The following is a 21,648-nucleotide window of genomic DNA, read 5'->3' as shown; positions in this document are numbered from 1 at the left end:
TGAAGCATCTGTTGTAATCCCAGTCTTACATCTGAGAAAAGTGCGACTCATAGTGGATAATCAATTTGCTTAAGGTCAGAGAACTAGGGAGTGGAGAGGCAGATTCCTCTAAATTTTTCCTTGTTCTTAAGCCTGAACTTTTCCCCTCCACCACCGTGCAGCCACCCAGAGGAAAGCCACACCGCCCCTGCTAGAGAAGTTCACTGATTCTGTGAAGGTTATGTAGTGTAGCGGTTAAGAGCCTGGACTCTGGAGACCTTCTGGGTTCAAATCTGACTCTGCCACTTTCCAGCTGTCTGATCTTGGGCAGATGTCTTAACTTCTTACCTGTTAAGTGGAAGATAATAATAGCAGCTACCTGATAGAACAAAAGTTGAATAAGTTACTATGTGTAAAGCACATGGCTGAAGGGCTAGCGTGTTTCAGTCAGTGCTTTCTAAGTGTTACGTAGTTGTTTCTGTGGTAGTTACTGCTGCTGTGAATCTTCCCCTGAACTAGGCTTCAAATTAAAAATGAAATTTGTACATTTGAGGCTAACAGTTTAACTCAGGATTTGACGTGTATGTCCGTTAGAGGATGGTACCCCCATCCTTTTGTGAAAATAGGAAGTAGGGACCCTGTGGAAATTCTTACAGAAACCTCCAACACTATCATATTGTGAAGTTGTTGCCTTTTCCACCTCAACCTGGATCTCTTGTGACTAGACTTTACTCAGTCCTGTGCTAGAACTTGGAGGACCAAAATGATAGTCCAAATATGAGAAGAGTATGAAGGTGATTTTCTGCAGTTGGTTTGGGTATCCTGAGTCTCTGATGGTCTGTGTTCTGAATGGAATGCCTGAGGGTTTCCTGTCTGGATGTGAGAGCCTCAGCTAATGGTTACCAGCCTTCTTAATTTTGTGGACCTGCAAAATTTTAAAGCAAAAATGGAGGTTGATCTGTGGTTGCCACCTGTATTTTGGCAGGCAAGGACATTGTTAAAAGTAACAATTATTTTGCTTTTTCTATCATTTCTTGAAAGGCCATTTAACCCTCACTCTGAGAATAAAGAACAGTCTTTCCAACTGAATACATTTAGCACTGTGAGAAACTCACCACATGCCTGTGGTTTTGTTTCCTATTTTGTTGGACACAAGTGAGAGAACAATTGTAGACCAGTCGCTGGGACCCGCTGAACAGCTTTCTTGTGTGGGTCTGAGGTCCACCACCCTAGTTCTTGCCATTTAGCACAGCTATGGTGAGTTTGAATGCAGCGGGACAGTGGAAATGGCTTCCAGCTACTTAGTACCAGGTCACATATTTTTCTTCTACATGAGGCATGTGAATCCTGTGTAGATATTGTTCTTGAAGGCTAGGGCCCTGCGGCAGAGCTTGGCTATCCTAGAGGCTCCCTCCTCAGCTCTTCAGGTTGGGAACTCCGAAACAGAGCCATGGTGTTTCTAAGGGAATCCTGTGACTCAGTGGGCTTTGCCCTCCTCATCAGAGCATGTTCTCCAGGATCCAGCCAAGTAATAACTCAGTGTAGATCTAATTAACAGAGGCAGATTTGAAAAGGCAACAACTATGAAAGGCCAGAAAGTGGATCTCCAGGTGGGAAGGAAAGCAGAGTGAAATTGAGTTAAGCAGGAGTCAGCCTCCTGAGATATCCAGGGTCCATGCTGGGGTGTGGGTGAGAGGCTGGAGTAGCCCCAAATGTCATCTGATCCTCAGCCCCTGCACCCCTGGATTTTAGTCAGTGCCTGAGGTTACTGTCTGGGGTTGGGGTGGAGTGGAGTGATAGAAACAGATGGAGGATACTAGCAACAAAAGAGTACTCCTAGAGTTACTTCTGGCCACTGCTTTAAGTAGGGAAAACCACTAGACCATTCAGGTATGACCTAAATCAAATCCCTTATGATTATACAGTGGAAGTGACAAATAGATTTAAGGGAATTAGATCTGATAGATAGATTGCCTGATGAACTATGGACAGAGGTTCGTGACATTGTACAGAAGACAGGGATCAAGACCATCCGCATGGAAAAGAAATGCAAAAAAGCAAAATGGCTGTCTGGGGAGGCCTTACAAATAGCTGTGAAAAGAAGAGACGTGAAAAGCAAAGGAGAAAAGGAAAGATATAAGCATCTGAATGCAGAGTTGCAAAGAATAGCAAGAAGAGATAAGAAAGCCTTCCTCGGCGATCAGTGCAAAGAAATAGAGAAAAACAACAGAATGGGAAAGACTAGAGATCTCTTCAAGAAAATTAGAGATACCAAGGGAACATTTCATGCAAAGATGGGCTCGATAAAGACAGAAATCGTATGGACCTAACAGAAGCAGAAGTTATTAAGAAGAGGTGGCAAGAATACACAGAAGAACTGTACAAAAAAGATCTTCACGACCCAGATAATCATGATGGTGTGATCACTCACCTAGAGCCAGACATCCTGGAATGTGAAGTCAAGTGGGCCTTAGAAAGCATCACTACGAACAAAGCTAGTGGAGGTGATGGAATTCCAGTTGAGCTCTTTCAAATCCTGAAAGATGATGCTGTAAAAGTGCTGCACTCAATATGCCAGCAAATTTGGAAAACTCAGCAGTGGCCACAGGACTGGAAAAGGTCAGTTTTCATTTCAATCCCAAAGAAAGGCAATGCCAAAGAATGCTCAAACTACTGCACAGTTGCACTCATCTCACATGCTAGTAAAGTAATGCTCAAAATTCTCCAAGCCAGGCTTCAGCAATACGTGAACTGTGAACTTCCAGATGTTTAAGCTGGTTTTAGAAAAGGCAGAGGAACCAGAGATCAAATTGCCAACATCTGCTGGATCATGGAAAAAGCAAGAGTTCTAGAAAAACATCTGTTTCTGCTTTATTGACTATGCCAAAGCCTTTGACTGTGGATCACAATAAACTGTGGACAGTTCTGAAAGAGATGGGAATACCAGACCACCTGACCTGCCTCTTGAGAAACCTATATGCAGGTCAGGAAGCAACAGTTAGAACTGGACATGGAACAACAGACTGGTTCCAAATAGGAAAAGGAGTACTTCAAGGCTGTATATTGTCACCCTGCTTATTTAACTTATATGCAGAGTACATCATGAGAAACGCTGGACTGGAAGAAACACAAGCTGGAATCAAGATTGCTGGGAGAAATATCAATAACCTCAGATATGCAGATGACGCCATCCTTATGGCAGAAAGTGAAGAGGAACTAAAAAGCCTCTTGATGAAAGTGAAAGAGGAGAGTGAAAAAGTTGGCCTAAAGCTCAACATTCAGAAAACTAAGATCATGGCATCTGGTCTCATCACTTCATGGCAGATAGATGGGGAAACAGTAGAAACAGTGTCAGACTTTATTTCCTGGGGCTCCAAAATCACTGCACATGGTGATTGCAGCCATGAAATTAAAGATGCTTACTCCTTGGAAGGAAAGTTATGACCAACCTAGATAGCATATTGAAAAGCAGAGACATTACTTTGCCAACAAAGGTCTGTCTAAGGCTGTGGTTTTTCCAGTGCTCATGTATGGATGTGAGAGTTGGACTGTGAAGAAAGCTGAGGGCTGAAGAATTGATGCTTTTGAAGTGTGGTGTTGGAGAAGACTCTTGAGAGTCCCTTGGACTGCAAGGAGATCCAACCGGTCCATTCTAAAGGAGATCAGCCCTGGGTGTTCTTTGGAAGGACTGACGCTAAAGCTGAAACTCCAATACTTTGGCTACCTCATGTGAAGAGCTGACTCATTGGAAAAGACTTTGATGCTGGGCGGGATTGAGGGCAGGAGGAGAAGGGGACGACAGAGGATGAGGTGTCTGGATGGCATCACCGACTTGATGGACATGAGTTTGACTGAACTCCAGGAGTTGGTGATGGACAGAGAGGTCTGGTGTGCTGCAGTTCATGGGGTTGCCAAGTCAGACATGACTGAGTGACTGAACTGAACTGCTTTTGTGGGCAACTGCTTCCTGACATGTCCTCTACTTGAGTTGCCCGCCGTTCCTGAGCAGGAGCCCTATGCTGTGTGCAGCTGTGCCCTCTGAGGCAGCACAACAGCTGTATAGAAACTTCCCCTGAGATGTAGCTCCCTGAAGAGAGCATGGCATACCTCCAGAAAGGTCTTCAGTAATAATGGGAATGAGTGCAGAGTCAGGAGGAAAAGTAAAGGTTGTCTTTATACTTTGCATTCTCACGCTCAGAGTCCCTGGGCCTTCCCCAGGTTGTGGAGTGTGGGTGTGTGCAGGTAAATGTTTCAGCTCCCTGGAGCTATAAGTCAGCAGACATGAGGAGTGGCTCCTTACATATGTCAGCTCCGTAGATCTGGGAAACATTGCATGAAGCCCAGACGTGCTATGTCCTGGTGGTGGACCCTCTGGGTTGTGGCCAGCAACTGCTGGCTATGGATCATTGGACAGATTTATGTCGTCTCTCTGAGCTTCTAGTTCTGTAAAACGCGGTCAGTGCCCATTACCTTACAGTGTTGTATGAATGCTGTGAGTGCTAAGCTACATCTGAGGTCTGAGGCTTGTCCTTGGTACACGTGGTCTCAAATCTGAATATCCAAGGCATTTTTTCACCTATCAGACAAGGGTTATGCTAGGTATTTTCACTGGTTCTCTTTCCTTTCTCTGGTCTGTGGCACAAGCAGCACAAGACGGAGAGAGTCCTTTAAGGTCTGCCATTAGACACAGGAAGCTTTGGGGAGCAGCTGTGTTTGCGTTGGCTCCAGTATTTACAGAGCCATCTAGTACTTGTGTCTCATTTGCTCCCGCAGTCGCTCTGTGAGGTGAAAGGAAATGATACTCTGCCCTCCACTTCAGCAGAGAAGGAAACTGAGGCCTGGGCACCTGGAGCAAGGCTCAAAGGTTCCTCTGAGGCTGTCAGCTCCAGTCCCCCTGATCTCAGCATCCAGATACCTGGCGGCTGTTTTCCCTGCAAGGCAGTGCGTATTGATGGTTGCTTGCCACCTGGTTAGTTCATGTTCTGTGATTCAGGTTCAGGACCTGTGCCATCTCTGAGTTGGTCTTTACTTCACCTTGTTTCATCCCCATCAGCTCACATTTCTGCACTTTCTTCCCCAGTGGCTGGTGAAGCGAGCTATAGAAACAAAAGAAGAGATGGGTGACTACATCCGCTCCTACTCCATATCCCAGTTCCAGAAAACCTACAGTCTGCCTGAGGTCGGTGTTCTGCTCTTTTCTTGTCCAGCTGAGAACCTGAATGCACAGTTAGGGACCTCCTGGAAGAAGCAGAGTAAGCTCAGGCTCCCCTGTGCTCCTGCCCAACTGTATGGCATCTCTGTGCCCACCTGGTCAGCACTAAAACTGGACCTCCTGGTTCATTTGAATTGCCCTCTTTGAATGGGCACTGAGTGCCAAGCTCTATAATTCTGTCCTTTTCTCTCAATTTTGGTACTTGATCCAGACCTTTTTTTAAATTACAAGAACATGAGCATATTTCTGTATAATTGTATGAAGCGTTTCAAGAGACTATCTGCTTAGGATGACACACCTGTAGTAGCAGTTGAGTAATAATCACAGCAACAATAACTGCTGATTTCTGTCAGATACCTGCTACATTCCAGTCCCAGCGCACTACATGCCTTCTGCTTCTTCATCCTTATGGTCCCTCCTGCCCCTGGAAAAGCTGAGGCTTAGAGGTGAGGTAACTTGCTGAGGTCTCAGAACTCAGAGGATTTGAACTGAGAACACTTGTCTTCGCCTCGACACTCTGTGGTTCCCTTTTCTCTTACCAGCTGTAGGGATCTGTTTTGGAGCCCTTGACAGAGGCCCTCACTTTTTTCATGCTCAGTGTATTCCAGTTTGTTAGAAAATTGAGACTTTTTCAGACAAAGTTGTGATGAGAAGTCAGTTTATAAGACAGATTGCTGAGCAGTCTAATTGAGTCTCAGTCTTTACACAGGATCTGTTTCATCCCTGTGTATTCTTGTCTTGCAGGATGACGACTTCATGAAGAGGAAAGAAAAGGCCATCAGGACAGTTGTTGACCTCTCTGTGAGTTCCCTGCCCAAGTTCTCCTGTCAGGGAAAATGATAGGGCCATAGCTTCCAAGTAGCCCTTTGATTTAAAGCGCAGAAGCCTCTGCCCCACCCCCCACCCCCAACCCCCACCACTCCCTGAGGTTTCTGTCTGTGGTGATTGCCCAGCAGCTGACCTCAAGTGCGTGTGTGAGGGAGGCCCTGCCTGCTGTGCGTTCCCAGTATCTAATACCAGTGTTCAGGGTAGAACGTGCCACAACCACTGCCCTGTTTTCCTTACTTCCGATTTTCCAGACTCTGAGCCCTTCCTCATTTGTGCCAGTGGTGACTATAAACTTCAAACTTCACAGAGCTCCAGAGAACAGATGATGAACTAAAAGTGATACAGAGGTTATCACTGCCTTGGTGGCTTTGGAAAGGCAGCTTCTGAGCTTTGTGTGGGAAACTCCGAGATGACCTTTGTCCCAAGTGCAGTGAGCCTCAACCACAGGGTCTGTATCCACATGCGCAGTTACCCAGCGCGAGGGCCAGAGGAGAGCTTTGGGCCTTCTCTAAACACTCAGGGCCAGAGCCCAGCAGAACCTAGTCAGCGCCACCCACTCCTCACCCCCCAACCTTCCTACATGTAAATGAAGCCTCAATGCCTAGGTGTAAGTTCTCTTTCTTTAGAAAATAATTTATTGAGTTACTTTGCCTTTTTTTTTCTTTAAGAATAAATGTGCGATCTCCCCAGGCAATTACTCTGAAAAGAGTAACAATAGCTTGATGATGAAAGACAGGAAATGCTCATTTAAAAGTCTTGTCAGCTTATGGTTATAATTTGTATCTTCCCACAATTCCATTTGGGAAATGTGAGGTATGGAAAACCTTTAAGTTATATTCTGAAGCTGGACGGGGTTTTCAGATTTGGTGGCAGTATTAAGTGTTAAGAATATATGATAGAACAGTAATTTTTTTTTTCCTGGTTGTGAAATAGATGTTCAGTTTAGAACATCTTTAAAGTTTTCTTTGAAAAAGTTGATCAATCAGAGGAAAAAAGGTCAACCTTAATCTAACAATACAGAAACAGCCACTTTTGGACATACTTCTTCTGTGTTTTTAATGTATATGTTTGTAGTGAATTAGAATTATGCTTTGAATATAAATTTATAGTTTTTTCCCTTCTCACCAGTAGAGCATTATATTCTGTTAAAGATTTCTCCTGGTCGCATTTTCATGACAAATAATAACCAGTTGGTTGGGTCTGCTATTGCTTTCCCTTGTTTTAAGTGATGCCTCATTTCTGGAAAGAACTGAGAATGAGGTGACAGTGTTACCTCAAATACAGGAAGCTGGGGAGCCAGGAGCAGGAGAGGAAGGGAAATTCTCTTTTCCCCATAAACTCTGTCCTATTTGAATTTTATACTAAATCTCTTATCACCTTCTCAAAAACAGTAAAGTGAAAAATTTGTTGTTTAGTTGCTAAGTTGTGTCTGACTCTTTGCAACCCCATGGATTGTAGCCCACCAGGCTCCTCTGTCCATCAAATTTTCCAGACAAGAATACTGGCATGGGTTGCCGTTTCTTTCTCCAGGGGATCTTCCTGACTCAGGGATCAAATCCACATCTCCTGCATTTGCAAGCAGATTCTTTGCCACTGAGCCATCAGGGAAACCCAAAAGTTAAAAAAACAAAATAGTTACTGTTTATTGAATATCTTCACATGTAAATCTCACTTGGAGCCCTGAAGAGAGAGTGAGAAACATTACATTTTCTGACTGTGTCACCAAGAATAAAAAGGCCAGTGTAGCTATTGATTATCCAATCAATGAAACTGGGCCTAATGTCCCTTTACCTATTAAATATTTCAGTCCTCTAGAGACATATTATTTCCTCTTTTCATTTCTAATGGAGTTTTTAAAGAAAATTGTCTTCTGCTTAGCAACGTGACTTAAATTCTTAAAGGAATTTGAGATAATGACAAATATGTCATGTCCAAACGTTGTTCTGAGCATTTGTATGTAACTTATCTAGTCCTCACAACAACCCTATGAAGTAACTGTATTTGTTTTTGACAGTTGAGGAAACTCAGGCACAGATTGGTTATGTAGGTTGCCCAAGGTCACATTGGTGATGACGGAGCCAGGATGCAATAAAATGCTAGATAAAATGCTGTCTGCAGCTCTTTAGAAAATAATATCAAGATACTTGCCTGAAAAATCCCATGGACAGAGGAGCCTGGTAGGCTGTAGTCCATGGGGTCGCGAAGAGTCGGACACGACTGAGCGACTTCACTTTCACTTTTCACTTTCATGCATTGGAGAAGGAAATGGCAACCCACTCCAGTGTTCTTGCCTGGAGAATCCCAGGGACGGCGGAGCCTGGTGGGCTGCCGTCTATGGGGTCGCACAGAGTCGGACATGACTGAAGCGACTTAGCAGCAGCAGCACAGGAAAATGGAGAAAAAATTGGAGGTCTTCTTTGATTAATAGTTCAAATTGCTTAGTTTATTGCCTTTTTTAAATGTGTGAACTTACCCCTCAGTTGACTGCCAGTACGTTTACTGTTGTTCAGTTCAGTTCAGTCTCTCAGTCATGTCCAACTCTTTGCGACTCCGTGGACTGCAGCATGCCAGGCTTCTCTGTCCATCACCAACTCCTGGAGCTTACTCAAACTCATGTCCATTGAGTCAGTGATGCCATGCAACCATCTCATCCTCTGTCATCCCCTTCTCCTCCTGCCTTCAGTCTTTCCCACCATCAGGGTCTTTTCAAATGAGTCCTTCACATCAGGTGGCCAAAGTATTGGAGCTTCAGCATCAGTTCTTCAAAGAATATTCAGGAGTGATTTCCTTTAGGATGGACTGGTTGGATCTCCTTGCTGTCCAAGGGACTCTCAAGAGTCTTCTCCAGCACCACAGTTCAGAAGCACCAATTCTTAGGTGCTCAACTCTCACATCTGTACATGACTTGGAAAAACCATAGCTTTGACTAGGTGGACCTTTGTTTGCAAGGTAATGTCTCTGCTTTTTAATATGCTGTCTAGGTTGGTCATAGCTTTTCTTCCAAGGAGCAAGTGTCTTTTAATTTCATGGCTGCAGTCACCATCTGCAATGATTTTGGAGCCCCCCAAAATAAAGTCTGTCACTGTTTCTACTGTTTTCCCGTCTATTTCCCATGAAGTGATGGGACCAGATGTCATGATCTTAGTTTTCTGAATGTTGAGTTTTAAGCCAACTTTTTCACTCACCTCTTTCACTTTCATCAAGAGGCTCTTTAGTTCTTCTCTTTCTGCCATAAGGTTGGTGTCATCTGCATATCTGAGGTTATGGATATTTCTCTCGGCAATCTTGATTCCAGCTTGTGCTTCATCCAGTTCAGCATTTCTCGTGATGTACTCTGCATATAAGTTAAATAAGCAGAGTGATAATATACAGCCTTGACATACTCCTTTCCCGATTTGGAACCAGTCAGTTATTCATTGTCCAGTTCTACCTGTTGCTTCTTCACCTGCATACAGATTTCTCAGGAGGCAGGTAAGGTGGTCTGGTATTCCCATCTCTTTCAGAATTTTCCACAGTTTGTTGTGATCCACACAGTCAAAGACTTTGGTGTAGTCAATAAAGCAGAAGTAGATGTTTTTCTGGAACTCTCTTGCTTTTTCAATGATCCAACAGATGTTGGCAATTTGATCTCAGGATCCTCTGCCTTTTCTAAATCCAGCTTGAACATTTTCAAGTTCTCGATTCATGTACTATTGAAGCCTAGCTTGGAGAATTTTGAGCATTACTTTGCTAGTGTGTGAGATGAGTGCAATTATGCAGTAGTTTGAGCATTCTTTGGCATTGCCTTTCTTTGGGATTGGAATGAAAACTGACCGGTTCCTGTCCTGTGGCCACTGCTGTTTTCCAAATTTGCTGGCATATTGAGTGCAGCACCTTAACAGCATCATCTTTTAGGATTTGAAATAGCTCAACTGGAATTCTGTCACCTCCACTAGCTTTGTTCATAGTGATGCTTCCTAAGACCCACTTGACTTCACATTCCAAGATATCTGGCTGTAGGTGAGTGATCACACCATCATGGTTATCTGGGTCGTGAAGATCTTTTTTGTGTAGTTCTTCTGTGTATTCTTGCCACCTCTTCTTAATATCTTTAGCTTCTGTTAGGTCCATACCATTTCTGTCCTTTATTGTGCCCAGCTTTTCATGAGATGGTCCCCTGGTATCTGTAATTTTCTTGAAGAGATCTCCAGTCGTTCCCATTAACTTCGGAAGGCTTTCTTATCTTTCCTTGCTATTCTTTGGAACTCTTCATTCAAATGCATTTATCTTTCCTTTTCTCCTTTGCTTTTCGCTTCTCTTCTTTTCAAAGCTATTTGCAAGGCCTCCTCAGAGAACCATTTTGTTTTTTTGAGTTTCTTTTTCTTGATCCCGGCCTCCTGTACAATGTCATGAACCTCTGTCCATAGTTCTTCAGGCACTCTGTCTATCAGATCTAATCCCTTGAATTTATTTGTCACGTCCAGTGTATAATCGTAAGGGATTTGGTTTAGGTCATACCTGAATGGTCTAGTGGTTTTCCTTACTTCAATTTAAGTCTGAATTTGGCAATAAGGAGTTCATGATCTGAGCCTCAGTCAGCTCCTGAGCTTGTTTTTGCTGACTGTATAGAGCTTCTCCATCTTTGACTGCAAGGAATATAATCAGTCTGCTTTCTGTATTGACCATCTGGTGTTACATTACTGTTGTAATGATAAAGAATTTTTATAGATGGCCAGAGGTGGCCTTTGGGTTTTGTTTATTTATATTCTTCTTTATCTACTGAAAGTACTTCTTATTTCCAGATGCTGCCTTCTTAGGTTTCTTAGCTGAACCCTGTTGCCATTAATTTCCTTCCTGCTCACCCACAGCTCTGCACACTCTTCCTTGCAGCCTTGGAGTGAGAGTCCCAGGAACTTGTCAGAGAGTCAAGTGTGCATCCCTGTTGTCTTCTTGTGATCCCTATAAGACATAGAACAGCTTGCTGGGTTTTGTTTCTAGTCACTCTCCTCACAGAGAATCCCTCCCCTTGTAAAAGAAATGAGTGTGAAGTGTGAAAGTTGCTCAGTCGTGTCCACCTCTTTGCAATCCCATGGACTGTAGCCTGCCAGGCTCCTCTGTCCATGGGATTCTCCAGAAAAGAATATTAGAGTGGGTTGCCATGCCTTTCTCCAGGGGAATCTTCCCAACCCAGGGATGGAACTAGGTGTCCCGCATTACAGGCAGATTCTTCATTGTCTGAGCCACCAGGGCAGCAAGGAAAAGGAATGAAGTCTTTCCTACATTACCAGGGTGTGGTTCTTGGAAGTGTCAGGTTCTAAAGGATGTTTTCTTCTCCTCCCCAGTTCTGCCCTCCACAGGGCTCATCACTGTTTCTTACCTGCCCCTTACAGGCCAGTCTATTCCGTAGAGTCCCAAATTTAAATTAAGGATTAAAATTCAGTTTAACATATGGTGGCAGGTTTCTAGACCCAGCCTTTTATAAAATACAAATGCAGCTACCATGTACTGATTGAATGCCTCCTGTGTGCTTGGCATGTAATTAGGTTTACAAGCATTATTTCATTTAGTTCTTATCAACACTAAAGGACTTATGTGTTATTTTTCCATTTTATAAGAAGTTGAAACTGAGAAAAGCTAGTAAAATCCCTGCACAGTTGCAGAGCTGAGAAGAGGCAGCCAGGTTTTGATTTTCCATCTGACTCCTCAGACACAACAGGTGCTGGTGCTTCTCTAGTTTTCTCACTCTTCACCTGGTGTCTTATTTCTCACATATCCCTGACACTAACTCTGCAGTAATGTTCCTGACTGATTTCAGGACCTTGGGATAGTATCATCAGGGTCCCAGAGAGTCAAATGCATGCAGAGTGGTTGGGTGCACTGCCCTTAAGAGGGCATCTACTGTGCCTGCCCCACTGAAGACCGTTTGTCTAGCTGGAGAATGGATGCCAAGTGGAGACTGTTGGTTGTGTTGTCTTTTTTCCCATCTATTAACATGTTTCATTGTGCCTCAACAAGCAGACTTTACTCTTGCTTAGATATAATATCCTTTTGAAAATAAATATTAAATGTTTTAATTTTTTCAAAAATTTTTAGCTTATTCTTGTCTTTATCCATCTTTGTAGGACTGTTCCAATTTTCTGCCTTTGCCCTTGGTTGTGTGGCTCATCTGTATTTTTTGGTGCATGGTTTTTAATTTTACAAAAGGTTGTTTTTCTTATATACTAGTGCAATAGTAATAATAAGGAAAAATTAGGAAATGGAGAAAGAGTACAAAGACTAAATCACCCGTGATACCACCAGCCACAGGTAACCACTGATATTCAAAGTAGGAAATACAAGAGTTACGGATATTAATATAGAGAATTAGAGATTACAAAAAAAAATAGCATGATACTGTATGTTCTGTTTTATTGTGTGCTTGTTTTGCTCAAGAATGTAGTCAAGGTTATATTTCCATACCAGTAAATAAGCCCCCACAGCATTTTTAGTGGTTGAACATTACACATTGTATGGTACTAGTTTAACTAGCTTAGTTTGTTTTTTTGGGTTTTGTTCTTTAGTTTGGGGGTTGTTTTTTTTTTTTGGCTATTATGTAGGACATCCCCATAGCTAACTTTTTTTCTTTTATCTTTAATTATTTACTTGGGTTACATTTCCTTGAAGTGAAATTGGTTCAGAGGTTATGCCCCAGTCTGTAGGACCTCTTGCCAGATTGCCTGGCAGAAAGGCTGTTGTGTGAACTTTTAACTTCTGAGCTCTTTTTGTCTTGGCCTCATTTTTCTTCCTCCTGGGGATTATTCGCAGTACTTCTGCTTCGCCTTTGAAATGTATTCTTTTCTTGACTTGGCCATATCCCCGTTTTATAGAATAACTGACTGGTTTGTAGAAGGCCTGCTTGATGGGAGGTGGTATTTTCAAAGGATGTAAAAAAATGAAACTGTTGCCACCCAGGACAGTCCTCCTCTTACCCCTTCCACTTCAGCATCATAATTGCTCATGTGTCTCACCTTATATGCTATTTTACAGCTTACTTCCTCCTTTTCTGAGCTGTCAGCCTTCCATATTCATGAAGTATCTGGGACCTGTGCAGTGAGATCTTTTACTCCCTCTCAACCTTGAGTAAAGAGCAGCTATGAAATTTTATCCAGAGCCCCCAAAATATGTTTATTTACTGTTGAGCATTTTTGGTAATGTTTAGAATTTTATATGAGACCAGAGGGGAGAGAATTTTTTTAAAAAAGAAGACTTTTTATTGGTCCCCTAAAAGACTATGTCATTTAAAACTCCACTGTGCTCTTCCATAGGAAACACCATGAGGCCGGCCTTTCCGCCCAGGACATAAAATGTACATATGGCAACATAAGGAAAAATACGTATTAGTACATTTTATTAATAATAGCAAAAACACATTTGTATGTATATCTTAACCCTTAATGTGTGTCAGATATGTTAAACAGATAGATTGACTAATTCTTATGTCTCTCTCCATATACCTGTTTCACAGGTGGAAAATGTCAGGGGTTAAAGTAATTTGCCCCAAACTGGAGAGATAGCAAAGGGGCAAGGATTAAACCCTGTCTGTCTGACTCCATATGTTCATTCAGTAATAGTATTAATAACTAGGCATTCACTGTGTGCCCAGCTGCATTCTAGAGTGTGGGGTGAAGGTAGGGACACTGCAGCTGTAAGGGATGCAGGGGACTTTGGGGCTCATCAAGGGGAAGGATGTCAGTAGCACCACAAGCTCTATTTAGGCAGTGCTTTAACAGGTTTGCCTGCAGGGTGGGGAGGCCCTCACAGTGTGCAGCCATCCTGAGGCCTGGGCACAGGGGCCACAGTCCAGAAGGGGAGGAAAGAAAACAAGGGAACCTGGGGCAGGGGTGGGGGCAGGAAGCCCCTGGTGGGTTAGAGATATTTGAAGGGCAGCTGCAGTCTGGGGTTTTTATAGTCTCGGGCTTCTCCTATCTGTGGTTCAGAAGTGATGGGGCAGTTTTGCAGAGCATGCAGTGTGGACAGACTGTAAACGGCCAAAACTCTGCTTAGTGGGGCATCTTGTGAATAATTGGGTGTGTAAAGAGGTGGAGGGTTTTGAGCAGTGGGTCTCAGTATGCTGTGAAGAAATAAACCTAGAAGTCAATATACAGAAGCCATCTTGGCTCATGTATACAAAACAGCAGCCTCTTTCTTACCTACCGAGTTAAGCTGTGTGGTACAGTTTGAAGGGGGTCTGAAGTGGAACTTTCGCTAGACCTCACAGAGCAGAACGCAGACCTGCATAGTGGAGCTCTTGTAAGAGAGAATAGGGAACGAACAAGATTTAAAGGATGTCTGGAGAAAACCTTCCTCCCCAGCTGACTTTCCTACCCATCGACATGGCTACCATCCATCTATCTCATCATTCCGTCCACTCAGTTCCCAGGGGCTTCATTTTTGTGGTGGTGGTAGTGGTGGTTTTATTAATGCAAAAATGAAGACAAACCTGTTTGTCTCAGAATAGTTTTTTCTTAGAGGATGTTTTAGGGCCCTGTGCTTGCTGATGGGGACATCAGTGGAGCCCCTTTAGGTGGAAGGCAGTGTTTGTTCAGCGACCGGTGGGTGGAGGTGTCTGTTAGAGTCAGGTTTGGGCTGCCAGTTGAGCTCTGGGAAAATGAGATGTGCTTCCTGCAGAGTATGGTGTGGTCCGGCCCCCTGGAGCTCTGGAGGGCAGTGGCTGTCGGTGGCTGTCTTGCTGCCCACTGGTTATTTCATGAAGGGGTTGCCTGCCATAGCTGAGGGGCAGTGACTGGAGCGTTGTTGTGGACACAGCTGTGGAGCTGAACTCTTCCCACCCCTTCCCTGCCATTTGGAATGTGACCCAGACGAATGGCTCTGATGGGTGAACCTGACTTGTAGCCAGTCCTGAGAAGTGGAGAGCTGGGCCGCTCACTGTACACAAGTCTCTGCTTTACAGAGGGGTCACCTTAACTTTTTAACCCCAACCACACTCATGTTTCCTTTGCCATATGCTGAGCAGATGATCAGGGCCCAGCATGAAGGCTGATCACAGTTGAGGTAGGGCACATCATGCAGGTGCTTGAGAGTCTCAGTTCTGAAGTCTTCTCTTTCATTTATTACATTTGTAACCATGGGCAAGCTGTTTAACCTCTGTGCCTGTTCCATCATCTGTTTACATAAAACAAAATAACTGCCCTCATGGGTGTGAAGGTCAAGTGGGTAGCACATACAGAGCAGTATATGCCTGACACATACCACACATTCAGTAAGTGATAACAAGTACTATTACTGCCACTGTTAATGGCCAAAGATAAATTGATGTCATGTTTTTTAGAAAGCATCAGATCAGATCAGATCAGATCAGTCGCTCAGTCATGTCCGACTCTTTGTGAACCCATGAATCGCAGCACGCCAGACCTCCCTGTCCATCACCAATTCCCGGAGTTCACTCAGACTCACGTCCATCGAGTCCATGATGCCATCCAGCCATCTCATCCTCTGTCGTCCCCTTCTCCTCCTGCCTCCAATCCCTCCCAGCATCAGACTCTTTTCCAATGAGTCAACTCTTCGCATGAGGTGGCCAAAGTACTGGAGTTTCAGCTTTAGCATCATTCCTTCCAAAGAAATCCCAGGGCTGATCTCCTTTAGAATGGACTGGTTGGATCTCCTTGCAGTCCAAGGGACTCTCAAGAGTCTTCTCCAACACCACAGTTCAAAAGCATCAATTCTTCGGCGCTCAACCTTCTTCACAGTCCAATTCTCACATCCATACATGACCACAGGAAAAACCATAGCCTTGATTAGACGGACCTTTGTTGGCAAAGTAATGTCTCTGCTTTTGAATATGCTATCTAGGTTGGTCATAACTTTCCTTCCAAGGAGTAAGCGTCTTTTAATTTCGTGGCTGCAGTCACCATCTGTAGTGATTTTGGAGCCCAGAAAAATAAAGTCTGACACTGTTTGCACTGTTTCCCCATCTATTTCCCATGAAGTGAAGGGACCAGATGCCATGATCTTCGTTTTCTGAATGTGGAGCTTTAAGCCAACTTTTTCACTCTCCACTTTCACCTTCATCAAGAGGCTTTTTAGTTCCTCTTCACTTTCTGCCATAAGGGTGGTGTCATCTGCATATCTGAGGTTATTGATATTTCTCCCGGCAATCTTGATTCTAGCTTGTGCTTCTTCCAGCCCAGCGTTTCTCATGATGTACTCTGCATATAAGTTAAATAAGCAGGGTGACAATATACAGCCTTGACGTAGAAAGCATAGTTAAAAAATAACCTCTGACTTTAAATTACTGATGGAATTATGCTACCAACTCATTATCTTTTCAGGGTTAAGAACACAAAGAATGAGAGACTAGGAGTCTCCTTCAAAATCTGTTAGTCCAGCCATCATTGTGCAGATATGGAAAACAGTCCACTGAGGGAAACTGCCTTTCCCAGGGTCATACAGCTTGTTAATGGCAGAGACAGGACTAGACATCAATGTTCCAGACTCATTTCTTAAAAGGGTGACTTAGTAATAGTTGTTTATACTTGGCCTGGGAACATTTAGGTCCTTTACTTAAGCAAAGCTTTGTAATGATCCATGTGGCCACTTCACATTGTATAGTCTCATGAAAGGGCTCAGCTGGAGTGACTAGTGGCTGAGGCAAGTTAGTATAGTAGGAAACCTTGGGACTAGCAACCTGGGTACCTATTCTAGCAATCCTGAACAAATTATTTGTTCTCTGCTTGTTTAATAGCAAGGTGGAGGTAATAGCATCTGCCCTGCTTTTGCCCACAGTGTAGTTATAAAATGCAAAAAGTAAGATGTGTATGAGGTGCTTTAAAGTATAAGGAATAATTGCACAAAGGCCAAAATTGTCATTGTTTGGCTGAATAAAAGGTCCTTGTCCTGTTGGTTTCAAGTATGCTATTGTTTTGAAGTCATTCCTTTTTTAGAAGAACCCAACTTCCTGTCTGGGTCATTGATTCTATGAATGGTAACTAAAGAAGGTAGCAGTTAAGCTCAATTATATAGAGCTGCTGTAATAGTAGAGCTCCATGGAAATTAAATCATACACAGTAACTGATGTCATACCAGTTTATTATGGTTTTCATTTCCCCATAAATCTGATTTGTTATTTATAGCTTCCTATTCATGTAGGCACCAGCAGCAAACAGGAATACTTGTGGCAGCGAGTTATAACAACCCTCCAGGATCATCCCAGAACCCTGTTTCATTTCTTTTTCACAAAATAGGTGAAATTATAGATGTTACAGAAAGGATGTTTTTCTGTATGCTTGAAACTTTTCTTAATAAAAAGTGAGATGATAATAAAGTTAACCAGAATTATCAAGAGGGGAACAATTTTGATTAGCCTAAAAATAGCACGGTCTGGAGAAGCCAGATAGTAGTGCTTGTCCTGGTGATGTCCAAGTGGAGATTTTACGTATGTGTATGTGCTGAGTCGCTTCAGTCGTGTCCAACTCTTTGTGACCCCGTGGACTGTAGCCCACCAGGCTCCTCTGTCCATGGGATTTCCCAGACTAGAATACTGAAGTGGGTTGCCATTACCTTCCCCAGGGGATCTTCCCGACCCAGGGATCAAACCCGGGTCTCCCACATTGCAGGCAGAGTCTTTACCATCTGAGCCACCAAGCAAACTCTGCCAGTGGGAAAGAAAAGATCCAGGGGCAAACTGAAATACCTTGCACAAACAACTGCCTACTTGTACCTAGAGCCCTGAACAAATATTATTAAGGTATTATTTGCTGCCAGTTGGCAGTCACGAAGGACATGTGTTTGGGGTAGAATGGTAAACCAGGTCATCTCAGGGTGACGACCTACATTAATTGAGCACCTACTACGTGCCATATACTTTGTTTAGGAAATATGTATATGCAGTTTTAGTATGTGTCCTACACAAGATGGATCTATATTTATTTCTATATTTATAACTAAATAATACTCTAATAATTTAAAAGTCATTGGAAGCTTATAATGCATTTTGTGTTTTATAAGTTTTTTTTGAGGATAAACCTCAAACACTTCTGTAAAAATATATATATCTCTGAAGGGTTTATATCAACTTTCCTTTTTTGGTATTAGAATTTAAGAATTTGAGATTTCTTTTGCCATGAAAGAATTTTTTTTTTTTTTTTTTTAAGTATACTAGGTTAACATCTATATTGGTGATTGTTGCAGTTTATGTCTTTGGGTGGTAGAAAGGTCTGGATATGTAGTGTGTGTGAAAAATTTGTATTTCTTTCTGGAAAATTTTATTAAGGGATGAAACAGATTTGAATAGAAATAAATCTTGCTTTTCAAGGCAAGATTCAGTATTATAGAGATGTCAGATCTTCCCACAGTAATCTATAAATTTGGTGTGATTCTAATCCAAGCTCAACAGTTTTTCATAATGAACTTGACAGGCTGATACTGCAATTCATTTGGAAGAGAAAATGTGTAAGAATGTCCAAGAAATTTGAAAAGAACAATGGATACAGGATACTCATTAAACAAGAATTGCAGAGGATAATATTGGTACATGTTTTATGTGTGTGTATGTTTGCTGTTTTAAATCAAGGAAAGGATAGACTTAAATTTATGATGTTGGGATTCTTAATTTTCCATTCAGAGAAAAATATATCTATATATACCAACTTTTCACTATACCAGAAGAAATTCTAAATAGATTAAAAGGTTAAATATAATCTATATAATTAACATATAAAACAGTCCCCGAGTTAGGAAAAAAGATGATTGATGAATTTGACGGCATGAAATATTAAAGCGTCATAGGATAGAAAAAGCCCCAGCCAAGATAAAACAAAGTTGACAACAATGGCTTGGGTGGAAGTATTTGCTACAACATAAAAAAAAGGGCAGACTCCTTGAAGGCAGCCACCCCAGCCAGCTGTTTACCCGCAGGGAGCTGTACACCCACCACCACGGGGAGGAAGGCCCGCCCCTGACAGGCCAGACGCCTCTTCACCCTCGGTAATTCTCCACCTCATCCACTTCTTAGGATGCTTACAAACCTCGTCGGAAATACAAACGCCAGCAGGGAGCAGAGGAGCTGCTAGATGAAGAGTCTCGGATCCATGCCACGCTTTTGGAATATGGCCGGTAATGAAGGGGACCCTGTTTATAAGTATCTATTTGATAAAACCATTGAAAAGAAAAGCTGATTTAAATCACTTCATTGGGATGAACTTGGTTAGTTCTCACCCGGTCAAGTTTACAATTTTGGGCCTGAGATTTCTGACACCGAGTACTTTTCCCTCCGGTGTTGAATGAGTCCAGTTTCTGTGGGTAGCTTCCCTGATGGTAGCAGAGGCCTGATCTCTGAAGTTCCTCCCCCGCCCCAGCTCTGCCCTCCCTGGGGAGTCAGGGCATGTGGGGGTGTTCATGGAAGCTTGGGTGGGCTACCCTCCTTGCCCCTGCCATTTGTAAACATGTTCAGGGAAACCGCAGTTAAAGCAGCTTTACTTTGTGTTAGATACTAGTTTTGGTTTCCTGTGAAGAATTGTCCTGACCAGAAAAATGAAGAATTTAGAAGTTGTTTTGTCACTTCTTAAAAATATCTCTAATTTTAAAAAAATTCTTCTGGCATCGGTTTTCACTTAAACACACAGAAATGCCTCTCCTCGTTGAATTTTTTTGCTTGACTCTGGGTATTAACCTTCCTTTTATGTCCTGAATTTTCTACTTAGGGTCACTGATTCCTTGATGTGAGTATGTCTCCTGGTGCTTTCCTCCTCTCTCATCTGAGTGGTTGCTGTGTGTTGCTCTGCTCATAACCCAGCCCTCACTGCGGGGCTGGAGCTAACGGCACTGCCACTAGCCTCTCTGAGTGAGCATCTGTGGCTTCTCCCTCTAGGATGCTGGAGAGAACCAGCAGGAAATTAAGGTTTAATTGCCTTACTAATTCCATCTCTCAAATGGAATTGCAGTTGCCACTTTTTGTTTGTTTTTGAGAGAGTAATGCCGGCTCTTAAGAATGAAAGCTAGTCCGTTTCATTAAAAGGAAGTTGTTAGTTCTGGCCCTAATCTAGCTGTGAGGGCTGCCCTATGCTCACCATTTGCTGCTGTGAATTGAACTCCTCTTCTGAATCAGGCACCTCCAGACCAGCTCCTAATTTGCAGGGGCCAATATAAAATGAAAATGCAGGATCCCATGTTAAGAGTTATGAGTAATGATTAATCATTAAGAATTTCATGACAGCAACAACAACCCAAGTGTGGGGTCCTTTGGGGTGTGGGACCTTGTGCAACTGGACACTGTGATGGGGGCTTTCTAGCCGCCCCTCAGCTGCAAGAGGGCAGACAAGGCTGTGCTGGTCCACATGAGCCACAGCTGGAGAGACAGCCTCTGTGAGTCTCACATGTCCTAGAGCCAAAAAGAACTCAGGGAAATGTGTTTTTTGTTAGTTTGTATGGTTCATACCTTCATTTTTTCCAATATCCAATATGTGTCTCGGTACTCACCTTAGTTCTTGTTGGTGGGGTCATACTGGCTCCTGATTTCTAAGCCTGGGGTAGCTGCTTAGTGAAGGCTTTTTTTGTTGTTTTTTTAGGAGATGGGGTTATTTTGCCTTTTTTTTTTTTTTTTTTTTTTTTTAGCTTTTCTGATAAGGAGAGGGTGAATTTGTGAAGGTGGGGAACTCTGATGGTTTATTCAGTTCATTCCCCTTTTTGAGAATGATGAAGGCAGCTTTCACAGAGGTTAAAAAGTAACCTGCCCAAGGTCAACTGTTAACTAGTAAGAGCCTCAAACTGGGACTTGAGCTCAGGTCTGATGGACTGCAAAAGCATGTCATCATCATTATATAAAATGTGTTTGAGCCTCGGGTGATAATTTGGTTCTTGGTCATAGAAAGACAGGCCCAGTCTTTTTTGTTTGCTCTGAGACTGAACAACTAAAGAGTTAATACAACTGACAGAGCAAATTGGATGAAACTTACAGCCCAGAGAAGTCATTCATTTATTCCCTTTCCTTGGGAAGGCCCCTATCCTCCTATCTGGCTGTTAGACTCTTCTCTCAGGGTTCTAGTCAGTGCTGTCCACTGCATGGAGATCTTTCCCATTAGGTGAGGGTCATATAACAGTGTCTTTTTGAGGGATTTTGATAGTCTGTTCCATGTAGAAAACAGTAAATGTCAACTATTAGATGCTGTCACCACCACCACCACATCATCATCACCACCACCACATCATCATCACCACCACATCATCATCACCACCATCATCTTTATTATCCTTAGCAGCAGCAGTTTTTGGTTCTCAGATGCTCATAAATATGACTTTTGGATTCAAATGAGAATCCTATGCTGAGCCTCTCTTTTTAGTTTTCCTTGTCCCTGTGTTCTCATCCCCCCCAGTTCTAGTTCTCCCTCCAGCTCATTTAAGACAAGCCTTACCCTCTTTGCTTCCCTTCCTCATCAAGCAAGGCTGGCCCCCTGCTGGTTCTGGGTCTCACTCTGCTCCTTCCAGCCTCTCCCTCACCATTGTGGCATCCCTTAGTTGCTCCTCCCCACCTAGGAATCTAAACCCCTGATTTGTTGTCAGTGCTTGTTTTCCTCTTCATTTCTCCTCTTGATGAAAGGGAAAATATTTTGACTGCTACGTAAGAAGGTCTGAAAACAGTGTATCCTCTTTGCAGTTAA

The 21,648-nt window shown here is 43.0% G+C and overlaps 1 protein-coding gene across 2 annotated transcripts in view; it reads left to right on the top strand.

The window, feature by feature from the left end:
- Positions 1-21,648, top strand: part of CCDC93 (coiled-coil domain containing 93) — a 106,861-nt gene that overhangs the window by 14,967 nt on the left and 70,246 nt on the right. Inside the window, exons 5-8 of one of the 2 annotated variants that reach the window (XM_006066638.4) lie at positions 5,060-5,158; positions 5,936-5,992; positions 19,008-19,108; positions 19,696-19,713. In XM_006066638.4, coding sequence (XP_006066700.4) covers positions 5,060-5,158; positions 5,936-5,992; positions 19,008-19,108; positions 19,696-19,713 — 275 coding nt within the window. The remainder of the gene's footprint in view (positions 1-5,059; positions 5,159-5,935; positions 5,993-19,007; positions 19,109-19,695; positions 19,714-21,648) is intronic. The other variant, XM_006066639.4, reaches the window with a different exon arrangement.

The sequence above is a fragment of the Bubalus bubalis genome, chromosome 2 (assembly GCF_019923935.1).
Source record: "Bubalus bubalis isolate 160015118507 breed Murrah chromosome 2, NDDB_SH_1, whole genome shotgun sequence".
In the NCBI taxonomy this organism is placed as follows: Eukaryota; Metazoa; Chordata; class Mammalia; order Artiodactyla; family Bovidae; genus Bubalus; species Bubalus bubalis.
This window is presented reverse-complemented; position numbering and strand designations above follow the sequence as displayed.